The sequence below is a fragment of the Petromyzon marinus genome, chromosome 2 (assembly GCF_048934315.1).
Source record: "Petromyzon marinus isolate PM22_M1 ecotype Great Lakes invasive population chromosome 2, UKy_Petmar_22M1.pri1.0, whole genome shotgun sequence".
Lineage (NCBI taxonomy): Eukaryota > Metazoa > Chordata > Hyperoartia > Petromyzontiformes > Petromyzontidae > Petromyzon > Petromyzon marinus.
The window spans coordinates 11983785-12006562 of record NC_133668.1 but is presented as its reverse complement, the minus strand read 5'-3'; the positions used below and the strand labels follow the sequence as shown (position 1 = coordinate 12006562).

At 46.1% G+C, this 22778-nt stretch overlaps 2 protein-coding genes across 4 annotated transcripts; one reads left to right on the top strand and one right to left on the bottom strand.

Annotated features, from left to right (window-relative positions):
• The first annotated feature begins 240 nt into the window (after nt 1-240).
• On the top strand, nt 241-13216 carry ERCC3 (ERCC excision repair 3, TFIIH core complex helicase subunit). Of its 2 annotated transcripts, XM_032962872.2 has the most exons (16): nt 241-495; nt 2908-3113; nt 5614-5850; nt 6296-6345; nt 6795-6933; nt 7479-7667; nt 7821-8025; nt 8219-8533; nt 8661-8845; nt 9354-9556; nt 9969-10065; nt 10191-10308; nt 10389-10507; nt 10997-11149; nt 11365-11544; nt 12993-13216. In XM_032962872.2, exons 1-15 carry the CDS (start codon nt 462-464, stop codon nt 11503-11505), a joined length of 2391 nt encoding a protein of 796 aa, XP_032818763.1. In that variant the 5' UTR covers nt 241-461; the 3' UTR covers nt 11506-11544; nt 12993-13216. The 2 variants fall into 2 exon arrangements, with proteins under 2 accessions (XP_032818763.1, XP_032818752.1); XM_032962861.2 differs by lacking the exon at nt 12993-13216 and having other exon boundaries at nt 11365-11974.
• MLX (MAX dimerization protein MLX) lies at nt 12290-22480 on the bottom strand. 2 transcript variants are annotated; one of them, XM_032962903.2, is made up of 8 exons: nt 22374-22480; nt 15199-15259; nt 14149-14247; nt 13799-13896; nt 13560-13656; nt 13301-13400; nt 12980-13181; nt 12290-12813 (listed from the first exon to the last, which is right to left on the bottom strand). In XM_032962903.2, exons 1-8 carry the CDS (start codon nt 22416-22418, stop codon nt 12757-12759), a joined length of 759 nt encoding a protein of 252 aa, XP_032818794.1. In that variant the 5' UTR covers nt 22419-22480; the 3' UTR covers nt 12290-12756. The 2 variants fall into 2 exon arrangements, with proteins under 2 accessions (XP_032818794.1, XP_032818785.1); XM_032962894.2 differs by lacking the exon at nt 22374-22480 and adding an exon at nt 16427-16517.
• Nucleotides 22481-22778: the final 298 nt, after the last annotated feature.

Sequence of the window (22778 nt, the reverse complement as noted above, 5' to 3'; positions counted from 1 at the left end):
GCACCACGCCCGGCCGCCTTTGTCTCCCCAATTGGCGACGTTACCACACCGCACCAGGTGAGCCATTTGAGGCTGAGTCGACCAAGCGGAGCCCCAGGAACCGGTTCAGACAATCGTCACTGGCGGTGTTGGCCGTGAGCGGGAATTGGCTGCAGTCGGCGCAGCGCGCTAACCGCTGCACCACCGTTCTTCACCCCCCCACCCACAGCGTCCCACGTGTGTCGCCCGGACACGTGGTGCCGCAGGGGCTGCTGGGACCGGCTTCCGCTGCTGCTGCTACTGCTGCCACTGTTGTTGCTGCTGCTCCCGCTCCCGTTGCTGCTGACACTTCGGCCTCGTCCCCCTCGCGTCTCCCTCGCGTCGTCCTCGGCGCTTCTGGCCGGCGTCTCCCCACTCACAGCCCCCCCAGCGCCTCCGCGTGCGCCGCGTGCCACCCCCTACCCACACACACAGCAGCAGCAATGGGGAAGAGAGATCGTGACCGCGGAGACAAAGGTTCGTTCTGTGGCGCGGTGCAAACACCCCCCGAGACGCGAGGGTGGAGGAGGTGGTGGAGGGTGATGATGAGGTGGATGATGATGAGGTGGATGATGATGAGGTGGATGATGAGGAGGATGATGAGGTGGATGATGATGAGAGCGGAGAGGCCCGTGAGCCCGGGCCTAGGCCCGATGCTGCCGCTCACGATGATGATGATGAGGATGATGATGATGCCGTGGCGAGTCTCGCTCTCTTTGTGTGACGAATCTCTCGGGGTGTGCGGGTCTCTGTTCTCTGTGCAAGACGAGTTGTGTGTAGTGTGTGTAGCCTGTATAGTGTGTGTGTAGTGTGTGCGTGTAGTGTGTATAGTGTGTGTGTAATGTGTGTAGTGTGTATAGTGTGTGGTGTGTGTACGTGTGTAGTGTAGTGTGTATAGTGTGTGTGTGTAGTGTGTGTAGTGTAGTGTGTGTATAGTGTGTGTGTACGTGTGTAGTGTAGTGTGTCTAGTGTGTGTGCTGTGTGTGTAGTGTGTGAGTGTAGTGTGGTGTGTGTGTAGTGTGTGCGTGTAGTGTGTGCGTGCAGTGTGTGTGTGGTGTGTGTGTGTAGTGTGTACGTGTGTAGTGTGTGTATATAGTGTGTGTGTACGTGTGTAGTGTAGTGTGTGTAGTGTGTCTAGTGTGTGTGCTGTGTGTGTAGTGCGTGAGTGTAGTGTGTGTGGTGTGTGTGTAGTGTGTGAGTGTAGTGTGTGTGGTGTGTGTGTAGTGTGTGTGTGTAGTGTGTGCGTGCAGTGTGTGTGTGGTGTGTGTGTGTAGTGTGTGCGTGTAGTGTGTGTGTAGTGTGTGCGTGTAGTGTGTGTGTGTAGTGTGTGTAGTGTGTGCGTGTAGCGTGTGCGTGTAGCGTGTAGTGTGTGTGTAGTGTGTGCGTGTAGTGTAGTTTGTGCGTGTAGTGTGTGTGTGTAGTGTGTGCGTGTAGTGTGTGTGTAGTGTGAGTGTGTAGTTTGTGTGGTATGTGTGTATTGTGTGTGGTGTGTGTAGTGTGTATAGTGTGTGTGTAGTGTGTATAGTGTGTGTGTAGTGTGAGTGTAGTGTGTGTATAGTGTGTGTGCAGTGTGTGTGTGCAGGGTGCGTGTGTGTGCAGGGATGCGTGTGTGTGTGTAGTATGTGTGTGGTGTGTGTAGTATGTGTGGGTAGTATGTGTGTGCAGTGTGTGTGTGCAGTGTGTGTAGTGTGTAGTGTGTGTGAGAGACTGTGCGGCGGTGACTGTTATGGGGGAGCGGTCGTACTGGGGGGGGGGGGGGGGGTGGTTAGCGGCAGGCCGAGTTCGACTCCCGCTCACGGTCAACACCGGTGACGATTATCTGAGCCGGTCCTGGGCCTCTCCGAGGTCGGCTTGGCCTGGTGCGGTGTGTAAACATCACCACTTGGGAGACGAAGGTTGTTGGCCACATCACCCCCTCGTGTACTCTGCCAGCATTTATCCCAAAACGCATATAAGGAGTGTCCCGTGTGCGATTCTGTATTGGTGTGCGAGTGTGCATGTTTGGGAGTACGTGCGAATAGGTGTGCCAGTGTGTGTTGGAGAATGTATCGGACTGCGTGTGTGAGCGAGTGTCAGTGTCTGCATGTGTGAAAGTGAATTTATGAATCTGTGTATGCAAGTTTCATGGGTTGCGAAATCTTTCTAGTAGAAGTTGCCGGGCCTGTTGTTTCCACAGGTCATGTTACATGTTTGCGAAATGTGGACCCCTTTACAAGAACACCTACACCGGCTTGAAACATTCAGGCTGGCCTGCCTACGATCTATCTTGGATTTATCCAGGATCGATTACAAGGTGCTCTCCATTACTTGATTCTGTTGGCTGGGCCATGTAGCCCACAGAATGTGCAAACAGCTTCTATTTGGCCATCCAGACGGGCACAATACAGGCTGACATGGTGCAGTAGGACAAGGCGCTAATTGGATTTCCCGATGACTGGTGCCAATTGTGTCGAGATCAGCCTCTATGGGGGCTGAAATACAGTGTGGCACTATGAGCAGCACTGGTTGTGTATCTGCCAGACAAGTTAACCCACAACCACCTTGGTCTGAACTGTGACCTGCCAGCGAGCCTTCGCCATTTGATGTGTCTCCAAAGTGCACATAGCATGGTAATGTCACGTAACTCGGTGGCAAATGGCACTTGTTGTGTCTGAATGTGTATAACAATATGCATATGCGTAAATTTATGAATGCGTGGAATATCAATTGTGTGCTGGTGTATGTGAATGTGTGTATTGGGGGCATTGGTGCAATGGTTAACACAGTGCACTATGAACCTGGCAACCTGAGTTTAACGCAGATAATGAAGTTAAGCTTGCCTTGTAAGAGTTTTACATTTGTGCGTTGCCTGCATGTAATTGTGTGATGAATGCGTGCATGCACCATCAGACAGGAAGCGCTGGAGGAAGCGCAAAGATGAGGACGAGGAGGAGGAGGTGGCGGCTAATGAGGATGAAGATCAGCAAGAGGCAGTCCCGACTGCTGCTGGTCGGCAGGTGGAGACGGCAAACACAATAATCGACGAATTTGGAGCCAAAGATTACCGCTCATTGATGACCCTCAAACAAGACCACTCGTCACGCCCCCTCTGGGTGGTGAGCTCTTCATGTTACATGTAACTGTTCATTATTAAGTTGCATTTATATGAAGGTTTGTAAACAATGGATGATTGTAAGTTTTTTTATTAAGTGTTTTCTCTCTCTCTGTGTGTCTCTGTGTTGTCTCTCTAGTATTTCCTGCATTTTGTTTTCTCTCTCTGTGTTGTCTCTCTTTGCTTGTGCATCTGTCTTTGTGTCTCCGTGTCTGTGTCTCGTCTCTCAAAATTTCACACTTAACTTCTAATTTATCAATCTTTGGAAGAACGTAATCAACCAGGCTATGCGTTAATTGTGTGTTGACCGACTCTCTGTGTTGCATTGCATTACATTTCCAAATTTTACTAAGTTTGTTTGATTTAGTGTGTTTTCTCTCTCTGTGTGTCCTTGTGTTGTCGCTCTAGTATTTCCTGCAGTCACGAAAACTCGAAATCTCTCATTGACATGCTAATTTCTCTACCCCCCCCCCTCTCTTTCTGCTCCCGGCTCTCTCTATTTAAGGCCTCGACACAGAGGCGTTGTTTTACTGTGTGCCTATGTGTATGTCTCTCTGTGTTATCTCTCTGCTTACAGTGAGGGAAAAAAGTATTTGATCCCCTGCTGATTTTGTACGTTTGCCCACTGAAAAAGAAATGATCAGTCTATAATTTTAATGGTAGGTTTATTTGAACAATGAGAGACAGAATAACAACAAAAATCCAGAAAAAACATGTCAAAAATGTTATAAATTGATTTGCATTTTAATGAGGGAAATAAGTATTTGACCCCCTCTCAATCAGAAAGATTTCTGGCTCCCAGGTGTCTTTTATACAGGTAACGAGCTGAGATTAGGAGCACACTCTTAAAGGGAGTGCTCCTAATCTCAGCTTGTTACCTGTATAAAAGACACCTGTCCACAGAAGCAATCAATCAATCAGATTCCAAATTCTCCACCATGGCCAAGACCAAATAGCTCTCCAAGGATGTCAGGGACAAGATTGTAGACCTACACAAGGCTGGAATGGGCTACAAGACCATTGCCAAGCAGCTTGGTGAGAAGGTGGCAATAGTTGGTGCGATTATTCGCAAATGAAAGAAACACAAAAGAACTGTCAATCTCCCTCGGCCTGGGGCTCCATGCAAGATCTCACCTCGTGGAGTTGCAATAATCATGAGAATGGTGAGGAATCAGCCCAGAACTACGCGGGAGCATCTTGTCAATGATCTCAAGGCAGCTGGGACCATAGTCGCCAAGAAAACAATTGTTAACACACTACGCCGTGAAGGACTGAAATACTGCAGCGCCCGCAAGGTCCCCCTGCTCAAGAAAGCACATATACATGCCCGTCTGAAGTTTGCCAATGAACATCTGAATGATTCAGAGGACAACTGGGTGAAAGTGTTGTGGTCAGATGAGACCACAATGGAGCTCTTTGGCATCAACTCAACTCGCCATGTTTGGAGGAGGAGGAATGCTGCCTATGACCCCAAGAACATCATCCCCACCGTCGAACATGGAGGTGGAAACATTATGCGTTGGGGGTGTTTTTCTGCTAAGGGGACAGGACAACTTCACCGCATCAAAGGGACGATGGACGGGGCCATGTACCGTCATATCTTGGGTGAGAACTTCCTTCCCTCAGCCAGGGCATTGAAAATGGGTCGTGGATGGGTATTCCAGCATGACAATGACCAAAAACACATGGCCAAGGCAACAAAGGAGTGGCTCAAGAAGAAGCACATTAAGGTTCTGGAGTGGCCTAGCCAGTCACCAGACCTTAAAATCTGTGGAGGGAGCTGAAGGTTCGAGTTGCCAAACGTCAGCCTCGAAACCTTAATGACTTGAAGAAGATCTGCAAAGAGGAGTGGGACAAAATCCCTCCTGAGATGTGTGCAAACCTGGTGGCCAACTACAAGAAACGTCTGACCTCTGTGATTGCCAACAAGGGTTTTGCCACCAAGTACTAAGTCATGTTTTGCAGAGGGGTCAAATACTTATTTCCCTCATTAAAATGCAAATCAATTTATAAAATTTTTGACATGCGCTTTTCTGGATTTTGTTGTTATTCTGTCTCTCACTGTTCAAATAAACCTGCCATTACAATTATAGACTGATCATTTCTTTGTCAGTGGGCAAACGTACAAAATCAGCAGGGGCTCAAATACTTTTTTCCCTCACTGAACGTGTCTGTCTATGTGTCTCCGTGTCAGTGTTTTGTCTCTCTCTCAAATCAACAATCTTTGGAAGAACGTAATCAACCAGGTAGGGTGTTAACTGTTATGTTAGCCAACTCTCTGTGTTGTATTGCATTATATTTCTAAGTTTACTAGGTTTGTTTTCTCTTTTATTCGTACCTGATGATGATTGCTTGTGTTGCAATCGAAACGTCGTATGCTATTATTTAATTTATTTTTCTTTCTACGTGACTTTACCGAAATAACCAAAGAGTTATACATGTGTTGTTGCATTTTATGTCTTAACTCTGCAAACTGATCAAACTTGATCACTCATGCTTGTCAGGCACCCGACGGCCACATCTTCCTGGAAGCCTTCTCGCCCGTGTACAAGTATGCACATGACTTCTTGATTGCAATAGCGGAGCCTGTGTGCCGGCCGGCACGTATACATGAGTACCGGCTAACGGCGTACTCCCTGTATGCCGCTGTGAGTGTCGGCCTACAAACTTCTGACATCATAGAGTACCTCCAGAAACTGAGCAAGACCAGCATTCCTGATGGAATACTCACCTTCATTAGGGTAAGAATAGTGCAGGTACATGGGACACACATGTCTCTAGAAACATTGCGGGTGTAATAACCATAAAATACGTGCCGTGCTCTTAACATTGGACTTTAAAAATCCCATGACGTTTAAAAAAAAAAGATTGTGTGCAGGCCTCATTGTCAAAATTTGCCAAATATGAATAATTGGTAAATTGGAATTGTAAGCAAAAATCACTCCCCTCTACGGACACATTAATGCCAACATGCAGGCTAGTGCGGAGTTGTCTTGTAACACACTGGGACAGCTTCCACTGGGGATCCCTTTTGAATGTTTGCATTCCTGAAGCAATTATGCACCATGTACTGTATACACAAAGACTGAGATGCATGTATATGTACATGTGATAAGCAGCAGGGGTCTTGTAGAGTCACAGCACAGCAATGTATTCATTTAAATTTCAACAATGTTTCTTGTGCAGCTCTGCACAGTCAGCTACGGAAAAGTCAAACTTGTACTGAAGCATAACAGGTAAATACAAAGTGTGGATATTTGTTTTTATTTGGTAATATTGCTAAAAATATTTTAAAAAATAATCTCCGAAGGATGTTATTTACTTTTACACTACGATAAAAATTGCCGATATAAATCTTCAGTTCACCGTATCTCGTGGTGCTGTATAACAGAAACCAATAATTATTCTAGATGAGTTGTAAACACTGAATGAAATCTACATATTGGGGATGTATTTAATGTAAATTGGAGAAAAGCATGAGCATAAAGATGTGGTAGATGAACCAAAAATGTTGTAGTTAGCTCGCAACTTATTATTAGGTTTCAAGTTCGCATCCCACTTTGGAATCATGTCCGCTTATCTGTCAAAAGGGTGTTCCATTTTGTGGGAGGTCAACTGGTTATCTTATCCAGGAGGTTGAGTTGTGAATACGACCGTTGATGGAGCAGCACGTGACCGTCTGCAGGTATTTTGTGGAGAGTGCCTTTCCGGACGTGATTCAGCAACTGCTTCAGGATGATGTGGTGAAGCAGTGTCGACTGCGCTCTGAGGAGGGGGAGACACCCCTCATCACAGAAACATTTTCTGGCAAATCAGCCCTACAAGTAAGCACCTTCTGTCACGTCCACCAGGGGGCATCCTAATACGAGCATTGTATCACTTGGCGGGGTCTGCTTTGCGAGTTCTCTCTTTCCACAGGTTTCGATCGATAGCCAACTGCACAGTATCCTCACATGTTCTCGTTGACAACTTCGCCATGTTCTCTTTAAGTCTCCCTCAGTCTTTCCCAGAACTTTCATGGTCTGAACTTTCCAACGTAGTCTTCTGACTTTCTCGAATATCAGAAGAGAAAATGACTTTATTATAAGACTGGTGGTCCTATAATCAAGTTAACTATACTCTTTGGTTCTTTCGGTAAAGTCACGTAGGTATACCTACGTGAGTATAGATTCCTGCAGTCACGGAAGCTTCAAATCAAGATAACTATAGTCTCTTACTGCAGTGTGCAACGCAAATAACAGTACATTTTTAATATTGAAAATAAGTTGTTGAACTTGGCCACAATGCAAAACATGTATGTTCTTCATTGCTAACATGTCATACTTCAAAGGAGTGAAATAAAAATACATTTTGCTTTGTTTTGTTGAAGCTGAATAAACCAAGCACCACCAGCTTGGGAGGAGCTGATGGAGCCTGCACATCCCAGGGGCAGACTTCAGAACAGACAGAAGCACAGACAGTTGTCCCATCAGACATATTCCACTTCTATGAGCAGATGGACAAGGAGGATGAGGATGAGGCTGTGGAGACCCATACTGTCTCCTTTGAGATCAAACAGGTACAGTGAGAGCAAATATAATATAATTTAATATAATTGACATTTGTAATGCTCCTTTCATCTGTAGATCCCAATATATTGGTGTTTAAACTTGAATTTTTCAAGATATTCAGATGCTTATTTTTCCCATCACGATCCATGTGCCTTGTGCAGGACACAATTGAACTTCTCCAGAAACGCTGCATCGAAATGGAGTTCCCATTGTTGGCCGAGTACGACTTCCGAAATGATGCAGTCAACCCAGACCTTGATATTGACCTTAAGCCCACTGCTGTGTTGCGGCCTTACCAGGAGAAGAGCCTCCGGAAGATGTTCGGCAATGGCCGAGCCCGTTCGGGAGTCATTGTGCTGCCATGTGGTGTGTGTCAACATGAGGACACCTCACTTTGCCCTGTTGTTTATGTGAAATATATACTAACATTAACTTGAGCATAATTTTACATGCAACTACTTAACAATAAGCCACGTTACATTTTTGTCCTAATGTTTTTGAAAAAGTTCATGCCTTACAAGTAAATTTATTATAACGTACGCATTTGCTTCACCCGCAGGTGCTGGGAAATCGTTAGTGGGTGTGACAGCAGCATGCACGGTCAGAAAGCGCTGTCTTGTACTCTGCACATCTGCCGTGTCAGTGGAACAGTGGAAGGCTCAATTCCGCATGTGGTCAACGGCAGATGAGAGCCAGATCTGCCGGTTCACTTCTGATGCCAAGGACAAGCCATCGGGCTGTGGAATCGCCATTAGCACATATTCCATGCTGGGCCACACGACAAAGCGATCTTGGGAGGCAGAGCGTGTCATGGATTGGATGAAGAGCCAGGAGTGGGGACTAATGCTTCTGGATGAGGTCCACACCATTCCAGGTAAACTCTTATGAGGAAATAAATGCAGCATGCTTAACACGTTACAGTGAGCGATCCACTTAACATTTTTCAAATGTTAATATATTTGCAATCGCCCGAATTGCCCGCTGCCTCCCTCAACCCGCAGCTCGCATGTTCCGCCGGGTGTTGACCATCGTGCAGGCGCACTGCAAGCTGGGCCTTACGGCCACACTAGTGCGCGAGGACGACAAGATCGTTGACCTCAACTTCCTCATTGGCCCCAAACTGTACGAAGCGAACTGGATGGAGCTGCAGAATGCTGGTTACATTGCTAAGGTGCAGTGTGCCGAGGTGAGTGGAGAGATGTTAAAAAATTCACAGCTTTTAAGAGCTGCCCGATGGAGTATGATGTTTAAGGCCTCGACACAGAGGCATTGGGTCTCTGTGTGTCTGTTGTTTCTCTCTGCTTGTTTCTGTCTGTGTGTCTCGTGTCTGTGTTTTGTCTCTGAAATTTAGTTGTACCTGATTACGGTTGCTTGTGTTGCAATCGAAATGTCGTACTCTATTATTTAATTTATTTTCTTTATACGTGACTTACCGAAAGAACCAGAGTGAGTATGATGTTTGATTACCCTTAAATGACTTTATTTAATAATTACCTCTGAATTGTATTAATTTAATAATTTGTGGTTGTTCAAAGCTTATTAAAATAATGATGTTAGGAATAGTTCGTTTCTCAAGAATGGCAATTACACTTCCAAAAAAATAAAACATTCCCCCGCCACGCAATAGCAGTTGGCTGCAGCACAGTTGAGTCTTGTTATATTTGCCTCACACTGACACCGGGCTGTCTGCCAAGGTGTGGTGTCCCATGACCCCGGAATTTTACCGCGAGTACGTGTCAACCCGGACCAAGAAGCGGCTGCTGCTCTATGTAATGAACCCAAACAAGTTCCGCGCCTGCCAGTTCCTGATCCGCTTCCACGAGCGCCGCAACGACAAGGTCATCGTGTTTGCGGACAACGTGTTTGCACTCAAGGAGTACGCAGTGCGGCTCAACAAGTGGGTGCTCCCATCGACACACTGTCCTGCTGTGTTCGTGGGAAAGATGTGAACATCCAAATTGTTCAATTGGGATTACACATTGTAGCAATCGTCACCCTCCCCCACGTGGGAGACTAATGCCCGTTTGTCGGCTAGATCCCGAGTCACATTGTGCCCGGGGACAGTCGACACAGGGGTGCCGTTTGAAATGTTGGAAATGAGATGCCAGTTTATTTTTGGTTGTAAAGTGCTCTGTGACATGCTAGCATAAAGAACACTATATGAAATATTGTTTTAGTTGAAAATTACATTTTAAGACATATACCAAAAGGATGTTATTTTTACTATATGGAATGCTAGTCATTTAATGCTTTTTTCTGATTTAAGTAGCAATATGATGTACACCAACATTTTGAATCACTTTTTACAGGCCATATATTTATGGGCCGACTTCACAAGGCGAGCGTATGCAGATCCTACAGAATTTCAAGCACAATCCCAAAATAAACACCATCTTTATTTCAAAGGTCTGTATTTCTACACATTGTTTTCAATTGACATCGGCCAAGAATCCCTGGCATGTCCAGTGCATATGCTCTGCCTAAATAAAATCTACAATCCCTCAAGAGACATGTTGCGGTTGTATGTGTAGGTTGGCGACACGTCTTTTGACCTGCCCGAGGCTAATGTGCTGATCCAGATCTCGTCCCATGGAGGATCACGGCGCCAAGAGGCACAACGGCTTGGCCGAGTCTTGCGTGCTAAAAAAGGTTGGTAGGGTCCATGTTGCAACGTCTTTCGGTGAAGGACCACGAGCATGGGCAAATTCTAAACTTGTGTTTTCCCGCAGGCATGGTGGCAGAGGAGTACAACGCTTACTTCTACTCACTCGTGTCTCAGGACACCCAGGAGATGGCCTATTCGGCCAAACGACAACGCTTCCTTGTGGACCAGGGTTACAGCTTCAAAGTAGGTTCCAAACATTGGTTCAGGAACAGTTTCTGTTCACTAAATGTAATTCCCTTTGGTTACACTCTTCAATATCAATGTAGCATTGGGTGAAGCATTAACAGTGGCTACTGCACTGTCCTCTGAACCCAGTGGCCCCAGTTCAATTCTCAGCGACAGCTCACATTTGTGTCAAGTGATGTCCAATAAAGTGCTGGGTGCCACCCCTCCTCTCCTGCACTGACAAAGCATGAGGCATGGTCAAAAACATCTCCATAATTGACACTGCATGGAGAGGCCTTTATCCAACAAAATAAAATGCAGTATAAAACTCATCATAAAATGATGCTCATTGTCCGTGGTGTGAAAATTACATTTAAAAAAGTGATTACAAGGTAATTGAACATTTGCCCAATTTCCCAGTCCAAATTTCAGACACTTTATAAGGCTGATTAGCTGGAGTTTGAACATAATAAATGGTGAGATGTATTTTGTCAACTACTTGTGCAGGTGATTACAAAGCTTGCAGGCATGGAGGAAGGAGAACTCATGTTTGCCACCAAGGAGGAACAGCAACAGCTGCTTCAAAAAGTGCTCGCCGCCTCCGATTTGGACGCCGAGGAGGAGATCGTGGCCGGTGAATTTGGCGGGCCTCGATCACAGGTATTACTTAGGTCACAGGCTTGTGCTTGGATACAGCATGAAAGCTCTTGCAAGAGACTAACCATTTGTATAATTAATCCATATATAACAATACTTTGCATTGCAAGACTAATTTGAATGCATCCATACCTGCATGTAAATCGCTTTTGTTTTTGTAGACAATGCCAGATATATAGGTTAAGAGGATTGAGATTATGGTGTGGCTTTGTGTGCAGATGTCACGGCGTGTGGGCAGCATGAGTTCCATGTCTGGAGCTGACAATGCAATGTACTTGGAGTACCAGGTCCCACGTTCCAAGTCATCTATGGGTGGCAAAGTGCTGCACCCTCTCTTCAAGCGCTTCCGAAATAAGTGAGGGCATCTGTCCTCATTTCCTCTGATTTTAACACCAAAGGTAATAATAGACCGCCAACCTAAGACTGCCAAAATGGCACAAGGTGTGGAGGAAAGTTTGTTTATAAAGTGTGGTGGGGGGTTTAAGGCATTTGTAACTTTGTATGTTTCCTTCTGAGCCATTCGTTTTCTGTATATACATGTACATATGCAGAACTTGCGTGTAAATTCATACGGAGTCAAACAGGGTTTAACTTTCCTTGTGTAATACTAGAGATGTTATAAACTTGTTCACATTAAAATGACTTCATGGTTTAACAAAATTACATTACAAAAACTGCATGTGGGTTGTACAATTGATGGTTGGGTTTCATGAGACGGATTTTTACTTATTCAAATCTTTATCAAAGACCATGTTAGTGTGAACGAAAAGAGCGCTAGTGCATTGTAAAAAAATCTTGAAAAATAAAAAAAAATACTTAAGTAAATTGCTTGCAATTTGTAATGGGCATTTCTCCAACCATGAAACTTGACTGCTATATGCTGAATAATATTTTTGTTAATTGCAAATAAAAGTTAATTGATATTCCTGAGCAGTATAAAGGCAGTAATTTTGGCGTTTGCCAAAACTTTAAAGGTTCCTGGTTTATCCATTGAGTAATGCGGTCAACACTTCCTGTATATCGCGTAATCAAAGTGCTTCAGTGAAGCTTGTTCACATTATTGGGAAGTGCGGTTTCTGGAATTGTTCTTTCACATTCCAAATAAAATTAAAAAGTGAATAATTTGCAAAAATGACCACCAGATATAATGGAAAATATATTTCATTCCACATGCACACATCAGGTGAATGTGTATAACACATAAATAAATGTTATTTCATTTGCAAGTCTCAAAATTAGATAGTTATAGTAAAGTTTTTGCAAGAATATAGATGGTGTAGGGTAGTGCATGAGGCAGGTTTACATATGTATAAGGCACAAATTTGGCTGTTTTCCACAATACATAAACGGTTAAAACAGAAAGTCAAACACAATTCAGTTGCAGATGAACTGTTGAAAGGATAAACATAAAAAATACAATTCACATTCCCAGTAGAAAACACCTAGGGCAAGTCGAGAGGTTTCCCTTCAAATCACATGCAAGTTTTGCAGCTTATTAATAAAAGTAAGCAGCGCAGTTGAAGGGTGCCACTCGCTGTGCTTTGTGTATATAGTCCAGAGTGATCAAATCGTGGCAGTGTGGGCCCAGCCCAGGCACCATCTACGGGACATCAGTAGTGCCGGGGGTTGAGCTGCCGCAGCACCCCTAGGACGATCTCCCGCAGGGTCTGCAATGGAAACATAACACTCCCGTCATTGATTTGTGGCCGCTTTCACAACTGTTTACAACGGATAAATTTAAAGCTAATTCAAAATTGTATTTATCTTTTCACATACGAGTTAAGTGGCAACGCCCAAAGCATTCACTGCAGGTGCTGGTTAGGTTACACGTACCTGTGGCTTGCAGTGCTCCTCCAACCAACTGAAGACACAGGCAGACAGCTCCTGGAAGCTGGACACTGCAATGGAGGCATTGAAGGACTGGAACAGAGTATCCATGATACCCTGGAAGATGCTGAACTTCACTTCATCTGATACCTGCTCCTGGCCCTGCTGTGGATTGCTCTGGTGGGCACGCACAATCTGCTCGTAGTTCCTGCAACAATACAAATAAACGTGCAATCGTTGATACCCTATGGAGATTTGTTATTGTTTACACAACGATGGGGCAAATACAGGTAAATGATAATCAATAATTTTACGGAAGACTCTTACGATTTCATGATTTTTAGGGCAAGAACTTCTTTCCGCAGAGTTGACAACTCCTCCTCCTGCTTCTTCTTCTCCTTGTGGAGGAAATGTATGTAATCGATGGCTGCAACAATAATACAAACACACAACAGTGCACAAAGCTGGGCATTACCCTTTCAAAAAAATAACCTTGGTTATGAAAAGTTCTGGGAAAACTGGTAAAAGAAAAACACAATTTAGCCATGAAGTTGCACGATTAACAGCAACAAAGTGAAATACGTACAACGCTGCAGCACAGTGGCTTTACTCATCTTCTGGGAGCCAATAAGGTCCTGCTGCATACAGGTGGGCACAATGGCCTGCAGATCTTCATAGCCTTTCTGTAAAGACAATTGTTCTTCAGCCAAGCACAGTAATACAGGAAAAAATGCAGACTACAGCAACCATTTTACACGGAGATGCTGCATTAACCATAGGTTTGTTAAAACACCTAATTATTCACAGTATTAAAAGGAACAATACCTTAATGGCATCGCGCCGCTTCTGCTCAGCCTGGGTGTGAGCTTGACGCCGGCGGTCTTTGTACGTCAGCTCTTGCCTGTAGTCACTGTCTTCATCATCTGCACACAGAGGGAAGCAAGGCAAGCCTTCCATCATAACAAGTGCTTCAGTTTTATTTTATTTGGAATAACCCTGTGAGCCATTCAGCTCTTGATTCGGGTGCAACCGCAACAAACAATAAAATTACAAGATACATTTAAAATTTACTGTACGCAAATTTAAACATGCCCTGCAGTTGGCTATTTTCCAACTGCATGGGCTTTACCGACAGCTTTGTTATTGACACTGCACAGTTGGCGTAATGCACAAACCTGTGTTGGGAACGGAGGAAGCACTGTTGGAGCCCGTGTTGGAGTTGATGCTGTTGGTACGTGAAACAACTCCTCCCTTGACTATGCTATCTGCAAAGACTGAGACAGTGAAACAGCGAAGTACCATTAATACTGATTTGCAGCCAACAATTCCCAACCTCAAATGTCAATATAAAAGTGATGCTTCTCAAGATAAAGCACTGGATTATCATTAACATACTTGTTCTACTTGTTTGAAGGCCTCATGCCGTTACCATGCAATGCTGCAATGCTACATGCCATCTAACTCCAGTGCATGAACTATGACTTCGTCTCATCGTTCCATCTCTGGGTATTTCGAACATGCATCCTCATTTATGCTCCCCACTCCATAATAAGTCGACCACAGACGCTCTTCTCGTGACGTGCCCTGCCTGAGCCCACTTAAGTCAATATGATGTCTTTAACTGATATGTCCTCTAATCAGTGTTCTTCCTATCGATCAGTGTAAGCATACACATCTCCATGCTTATTTGAGCACTTTGCAGATTGTTCTACTTTATTTTCAATGGCCATGTTTCTGATCCGTACGTCAAGTAGATAATATATACTGATTAAAAACTGAGGCACATTGTTGTCTTTAATTATTAGATGTTTTAAAAAGTCCTGCCTGCAATCAATGGTCTCTTTATAGATACATTATTATCTCGGTGCACCTTCAATAACTTCCCGAGGTATATATACTCTGATGTATTTTCAATTGTTTAGAAAACGTTTTAAGGACTATTTCATTCATCTTGAGCCCCACTTTGCAATATTCATGTTCTATAATTGTATGTAATTTACATTGCTTATGACTGATGAGCAAAATATGAAATGGTCTCTAATCCCATCATGACACTTCAGATATTTTTTTACGTAATCATTGTGGGCTGCACAGCACGTGTGTGGTCGGAGTTGGGCGGCTGAGAGTTTGGAATTGTCTAAACCACAGTCTGGGCATTTGGATTGCAGAATTTATAGTGTTTGGACCTGGTTTGGGGTTGTATTTTTTATTGTAAATAACCTTACACTGGTCGAAGCCACTGTCACTGAAGCTCTGGTCGGAGTGATTGGCATGAAGAGAAGAGCTCTGTTGGAAAAGGAGAACAGAGACATTCGTTAAGGGGACCCCCTAGAGACGTGCAATCATTTTACATGAGATGAGATCGCCGAAACCCACTGCACGTTTTGCAATAAAAGGTACATATAAATTGTGAGCTCCAAAGTATATGAAGCTGTAACAGCTGTAATGGAGGCGCCGACAGATTTTAATATGTTAAGTTAATTATTAACACCTCCAAGCTGACGTGTAACAATCGGGCAAATGCACTCAGCTGCTGCACCGAGTGCACGGGCCAGCCATTTCGGGTCACTCAACATCGCAAATAAAACGTGTTAGTACGAAAAACGTGCGATGTGTGAAATGTTTATATGGAGATGTTTCCCTCCACCTGTGTGGAACAGCACACCCCCATACACACGGTGCTCCTAAAACATCTTACACTTTGTTACATTAAACGATTAACGAACTACTTTCTATTTTACCAGGTAAGGCCCACTGCGCTGCATATCAAGCTATTTTTCAGAAGCGTCCTGGTCACAAACGACAGCTCAACTAAGTGGTTTGTGGAAATTTATTGCAGCCAAATACCCTAAACGCATGTTTCTAAATGTGGAGGGAAAAATCGGAACAGCCGGATTTTTGCGACCACAGGGCGAACACACAAACTCCAAATATACAGCAGGCGTCAGGGTCGGGATCGAACCCACCAACTCGATACCAGGCGGGGGAGCTGCCACCAGAACTGTGGGTATCCACAATACAGGGTTAGAATTTGTGTGCATAATTCAGTGTCAAACTTATTAAAGCTGCAGAATGTTCCTGTATTTACGTTTAAGGAAACCTTGCAAGAGCTATGTAGGCAGGAGTGTGGAGGCGCAGGCTTAAAGGTAAAACAATTACATCGTTAGAAACAGTAAACCCTCTCCAAAAATTCTAATGACCAGTAATATATCAAGAAATTACTTCATAAGAATGATCCTTGTCATATTTAAGCACTTTCCATCTCTTCACGATACCTCTTTATTCGTATTCTTTTCTGCGTAACTGGCGTCTTCAGATTGAATTGGTTCTAACTTCCCGCAGCTAAATGTTGCTAAACAATAGCACTTTATCGGTAAAAGCCTAGTTGGCAAACACGGATTGTGCGCATCCTAAATTCATTGCATCTCACTCTTACACTTTCACTCTTCTCACCTCGTCACTGGTGAAGAGTTCCCGAAAGCTCATCCTTAAATCAGTGCTCTCGTTCAACTTGCCAACACATCGACTCTGCAGGACCTCATAACTCCACCCCACCCCACATAAACTCCATTATTGCAACTCTCATCTACAGCCTCTCCAAATCAATCATTTTCAAACTTTAGATCACAAAATAATATTCCCACCCACACCCTAAACGAGCACCACATCCCCCAATCACTCCAAGGGCCCCCAATCCAATCTCAGATCAACTTCAAGAGTGCACTCTCCGCTCCAGCAACCAAATCACCCTTCACTCAGTTTCAAAGAATGCACACAGTCGGAGCATGCTGTTTTTGTTTGCATGTTCACCACAAGTACATGTGGTTCATGCAGACTTGATTCCTTGCAAAGGTTTTAGTTTGGTGTTTTCACATCTTAACGCACCTGCTTTATTTCCAGAAAGGGGGAAAAACCCCCTATGATCTTAGTTGGATATGATTTATTCTCCTTTGCTGTCCGCATGGCGCTGACATTTATTTCTACCCAGCCATCCCATGCCCATCGACCGCCTTTGCCCATTCAGTCGAGGGCTCAAGACCTTACTATTTCCCCCCCCCCCCCTCCTCTCTGCCATACGACTGCCTGCCTGCCTATGAAAATAAACAGCCCAGTTTGCCGATGTAAGGGATCTTGAGATGCGGTAAAACTTCACTTGGTGCACAATGCCGCTTAGTGGCTGGTGGTCGTGGTTGTCACCGCGCCTCGCAAGGCTAAGTCAATTTCCGCGGTTGGGGAGTTCCTCAAAGTCCGTGGAACTTCCGGAGGCAGAGACGAGGATGAAGACAAAGATTCCACCCCCCCCCCCCCCCCCCACGTGTAGCTGTAATATATTGTTGGGTACAAGTGCTGTTAGCGAGCACTTATTAAGGCCGGCACGGCACACGAGAGCGGTGGGCAACAACCAGGCCCGGCCGCCTTTGTCTCCTCAACTGCCGATGTTTACACACCGCACTAAGTACTCATTTGAGGCTGAGTCGACCTAGGCAAGGCCCAACGTCCGGTTCAGATAACCGAATCGAACTCCGGGTCGCCGGGTTCGTGGCGCCAACCGCTCCCCACAACCACCACTAACAATCACAACCACCACTAACAATCACAACCACCACTAACAATCACAACCACCACTAGCAATCACAACCACCACTAACAATCACAACCATCACTAACAATCACAACCACCACGAACAATCACAACCACCACGAACAATCACAACCACCACTAGCAATCACATACCACCACTAACAATCACAACCACCACTAACAATCACAACAATCACTAACAATCATAACCACCACTAACAATCACAACCACCACTAACAATCACAACTACCACTAACAATCACAACCACCACTAACAATCACAACCACCACTAACAATCACAACCATCACTAACAATCACAACCACCACTAACAATCACAACCACCACTAACAATCACAACCACCACTAACAATCACAACCACCACTAACAATCACAACCACCACTAACAATCACAACCACCACTAACAATCACAACCACCACGAACAATCACAACCACCACTAACAATCACAACCACCACGAACAATCACAACCACCAAAACACAAAATAAGCGACACCGTTACACCACAGTAGAAAGTCACCACTGGATAATCAATTGGCCGCAGCCACAAAAATACCACCGACTAACAACTACAGCAAGCACAATAAACATAAAAAAACACAACCACTGCACCACTCACCCCGACTCTTCACACACCACTCTCCCTCCTCACCCCGACTCTTCACACACCACTCTCCCTCCTCACCCAGACTCTTCACACACCACTCTCCCTCCTCACCCAGACTCTTCACACACCACTCTCCCTCCTCACCCCGACTCTTCACACACCACTCTCCCTCCTCACTTCCCCCTCTCGCACTCACAATCTCACTCATTTACCCAGACATTGTCTCTCGCCCTCTATCACTCTGTCTCTCCCTCGTGCCTCAACGCTCTCTTACACTATGTTTAACTCTTGTCTCACACCGTTTCATTGTGTCGAACTCCGTCTCACACTCTGTCTCTCACTGTCTGACCGTCTTGTATCTCACTGTGTGTCACTCTGTCACTCTATCTCTGTCTCACTGTGTCTGTCTCACTCTCTGTGTCTCACTCTCTGTCTCTGTGTCTCACTCTCTGTCTCTGTGTCTCACTCTCTGTCTCACTCTTTCTGTATCTGACTCTCTGTCTCACTGTGTCTCACTCTCTCTGTCTCACTCTCTCTGTCTCTCACTCTCTGTGTCTCACACTCTCTGTCTCAGTCTCACTCTGTCTCACTCTCTCTGTGTCTCACTCTCTGTCTCACTGTGTCTCACTCTCTGTCTCACTGTGTCTCTCTCTGTCTGTGTCTCACACTCTCTGTCTCTGTGTCTAACACTCTGTCTCACTCTGTGTCTCACTCTGTGTCTCACACTCTTTCTCTGTGTCTCACTCTGTCTCTGTGTCTCTCTTTGTGTCTCACTCTCTCTGTGTCTCACTCTCTGTGTCTCACCTTGTCTCACACTCTCTGTCTCTGTCTCACTCTGTGTCTCACTCTCTGTCTCTCTGTCTCACTCTCTGTGTCACTGTGTCTCGCTCTCTGTCTCTCACTCTCTCTGTCTCTGTGTCTCACTCTCTGTCTCTGTGTCTCACTCTGTCTCTGTGTCTCACTCTCTGTCTCTGTGTCTCACTCTCTGTCTCTGTGTCTCACTCTCTGTCTCTGTGTCTCACTCTGTCTCTGTGTCTCACTCTCTGTCTCTGTCTCACTCTCTGTCTCTGTGTCTCACTCTGTCTCTGTGTCTCACTCTCTCTGTCTCACTCTCTGTGTCTCACAGTCTCACTGTCTCACTCTCTGTGTCTCACTGTCTCACACTCTCTGTCTCACACTCTCTGTCTCACTCTCTGTGTCACTGTGTCTCACACTCTCTGTCTCACTCTCTGTGTCACTGTCTCACTCTGTCTCTGTCTCACTCTCTCTGTCTCTGTGTCTCACTCTCTGTCTCTGTGTCTCACTCTCTGTGTCTCACTCTGTCTCTGTGTCTCACTCTGTCTCTGTGTCTCACTCTCTCTGTCTCACTGTGTCTCACTGTCTGTCTCTGTGTCTCACACTCTCTGTGTCTCACTCTGTGTCTCACTCTCTCTGTCTCACTCTGTGTCACTGTGTCTCACTCTCTGTGTCACTGTGTCTCACTCTCTGTGCCACTGTGTCTCACTCTCTCTGTCTCTGTCTCACTCTCTGTCTCTGTGTCTCACTCTCTCTGTCTGTGTCTCACTCTCTCTGTGTCTAACTCTCTCTGTCTCTGTGTCTCACTCTCTCTGTCTCTGTGTGTGTCTCTCTATCTGTATCTCACTCTCTGTCTCTGTGTCTCACTCTGTGTCTCACTCTCTCTGTCTCACTCTCTGTGTGTCTCTCTCTGTATCTCACTCTCTGTGTCTCACTCTCTGCGTCTCACTGTCTCACTGTGTCTCACTCTCTGTCTCTGTGTCTCACACTCTGTCTCTGTGTCTCACACTCTCTGTTTCTGTGTCTCACTCTGTGTGTCACTCTCTGTCTCTGTGTCTCACTCTGTGTCTCACTCTCTGTGTCTCTGTCTCTCTGTCTCACTCTCTGTGTCTCTGTCTCACTCTCACTCTGTCTCACTCTCTGTCTCTGTGTCTCTGTGTCTCTGTCTCACTCTCTCTGTCTCTGTGTCTCTGTGTCACTCTCACTCTGTCTCACTCTCTGTGTCTCACTCTCTGTGTCTCTGTGTCTCACTCTCTGTCTCACTCTTTCTGTGTCTCTGTCTCACTCTCTGTCTCTGTGTCTCTGTCTCTGTGTCTCTGTCTCACTCTCTGTGTCTCTGTCTCACTCTCTCTGTCTCACTCTCTGTCTCACTCTCTGTCTCACTCTCTCTCTGTCTCACTCTCTCTCTGTCTCACTCTCTCTCTGTCTCACTCTCTCTCTGTCTCACTCTCTCTCTCTGTCTCACTCTCTCTGTGTCTCACTCTCTGTGTCTCACTCTCTGTCTCTGTCACTCACTCTGTGTCTCACACTCTCTGTGTCTCACACTCACTCTGTCTCTGTGTCTCTGTCTGTGTCTCTGTCTCTGAGTCTCACTCTCTCTGTGTCTTTGTCACTCTGTCTCTGAGTCTCTGTCTCACTCACTGTCTCTGTCTCACTGTCTCTGAGTCTCTCTGTCTCTGTCTCACTGTCTCCGAGTCTCTCTGTCTCACTGTCTCTGTCTCACTGTCTCTGAGTCTCTCTGTCTCACTGTCTCTGTCTCACTGTCTCTGTCTCACTGTCTCTGAGTCTCTCTGTCTCACTGTCTCTGTCTCACTGTCTCTGTCTCACTGTCTCTGAGTCTCTCTGTCTCACTCTCTCACTGTCTCTGAGTCTCTCTGTCTCACTGTCTCTGTCTCACTGTCTCTGAGTCTCTGAGTCTCACTCTCTCACTGTCTCTGTCTCACTGTCTCCGAGTCTCTGAGTCTCTCTGTCTCACTCTCTCACTGTCTCTGAGTCTCTCTGTCTCACTGTCTCTGTCTCACTGTCTCTGAGTCTCTCTGTCTCTGAGTCTCTCTGTCTCACTGTCTCTGTCTCAGAGTCTCTGAGTCTCTCTGTCTCACTGTCTCTGAGTCTCTCTGTCTCACTCTCTCACTGTCTCTGAGTCTCTCTGTCTCATTGTCTCTGTCTCACTGTCTCTGAGTCTCTCTGTCTCACTCTCTCACTGTCTCTGAGTCTCTCTGTCTCATTGTCTCTGTCTCACTGTCTCTGAGTCTCTGAGTCTCTCTGTCTCACACACACTGTCTCTGAGTCTCTGTGTCTCTGTCTCACTGTCTCTGAGTCTCTGTCTCACTCACTGTCTCACTGTCTCTGAGTCTCACTCTCTGTCTCACTCACTGTCTCACTGTCTCTGAGTCTCACTCTCTGTCTCACTCACTGTCTCACTGTCTCTGAGTCTCTGTCTCACTCTCTGTCTCACTCACTGTCTCACTGTCTCTGAGTCTCTGTCTCACTCTCTGTCTCACTCACTGTCTCACTGTCTCTGAATCTCACTCTCTGTCTCACACACACTGTCTCTGAGTCTCTGTGTCTCTGTCTCCCTGTCTCTGAGTCTCTGTCTCACTCACTGTTTCACTGTCTCTGAGTCTCTGTCTGACTCTGTCTCACTCACTGTCTCACTGTCTCTGAGTCTCTGAGTCTCTCTGTCTCACACACACTGTCTCACTGTCTCTGAGTCTCTGTCTCACTCTCTGTCCCACTCTCTGTCTCACTGTCTCTGAGTCTTTGTCTCACTGTCTGTCTCACTCACACTGTCTCTGAGTCTCTCTGTCTCTGTCTCACTCTCTGAGTCTCTGTCTCTGAGTCTCACTCACTGTCTCACTGTCTCTGAGTCTCACTCTCTGTCTCACACACACTGTCTCTGGGTCTCTCTGTCTCTGTCTCACTCTCTGAGTCTCTGTCTCTGAGTCTCACTGTCTCACTGTCTCTGAGTCTCACTCTCTGTCTCACACACACTGTCTCTGAGTCTCTCTGTCTCACTCTCTGAGTCTCTGTCTCACTCTCTGAGTCTCTGTCTCTGTCTCACTCACTGTCTCACTGTCTCTGAGTCTCACTCACTGTCTCACTGTCTCTGAGTCTCACTCTCTGTCTCACTCACTGGCTCACTGTCTCTGAGTCTCACTCACTGTCTCACTGTCTCTGAGTCTCACTCACTGTCTCTGAGTCTCACTCACTGTCTCACTGTCTCTGAGTCTCACTCTCTGTCTCACTCACTGTCTCACTCACTGTCTCACTGTCTCTGAGTCTCTGTCTCACACACACTGTCTCTCTGTCTCTGAGTCTCTGTCTCACACACACTGTCTCTCTGTCTCTGAATCTCTGTCTCACTCTCTGTCTCACTGTCTCTTGAGTCTCACCTTCCACGCCTCGTCCGGGGATCCCGCCGCTGTCCCCTCCGCCATGGCACGTGAAGCTGGCCCCCTACGTCACGTGATACACCTCTCCGCCAATCGTAGGGATCCAATGCTCCGCCACGTGACGAGCGAGGGGGAGCCCCCATTCCCTCTGCCGTAACAGTACACAGGCTTGTGTTTCTCGTGTTTGCGCCGCACGCGGAAAAGAGACCTCGCACCGGGGTTGTGGTGCTGCACTCGGGCTTCTGAGCTGCGGGTGGGGCCAGCACGAGGGCGGGGGGGGGTTCGTTAGGGGTGAGGCACGGGGGGGAGGGCATTGGGGGTGAGGCACGGGGGGGGCACCTTAGGGGTGAGGCACGGGGGGGGTGCATTGTGGGTGAGGCACGGGGGGGGGCATTGTGGGTGAGG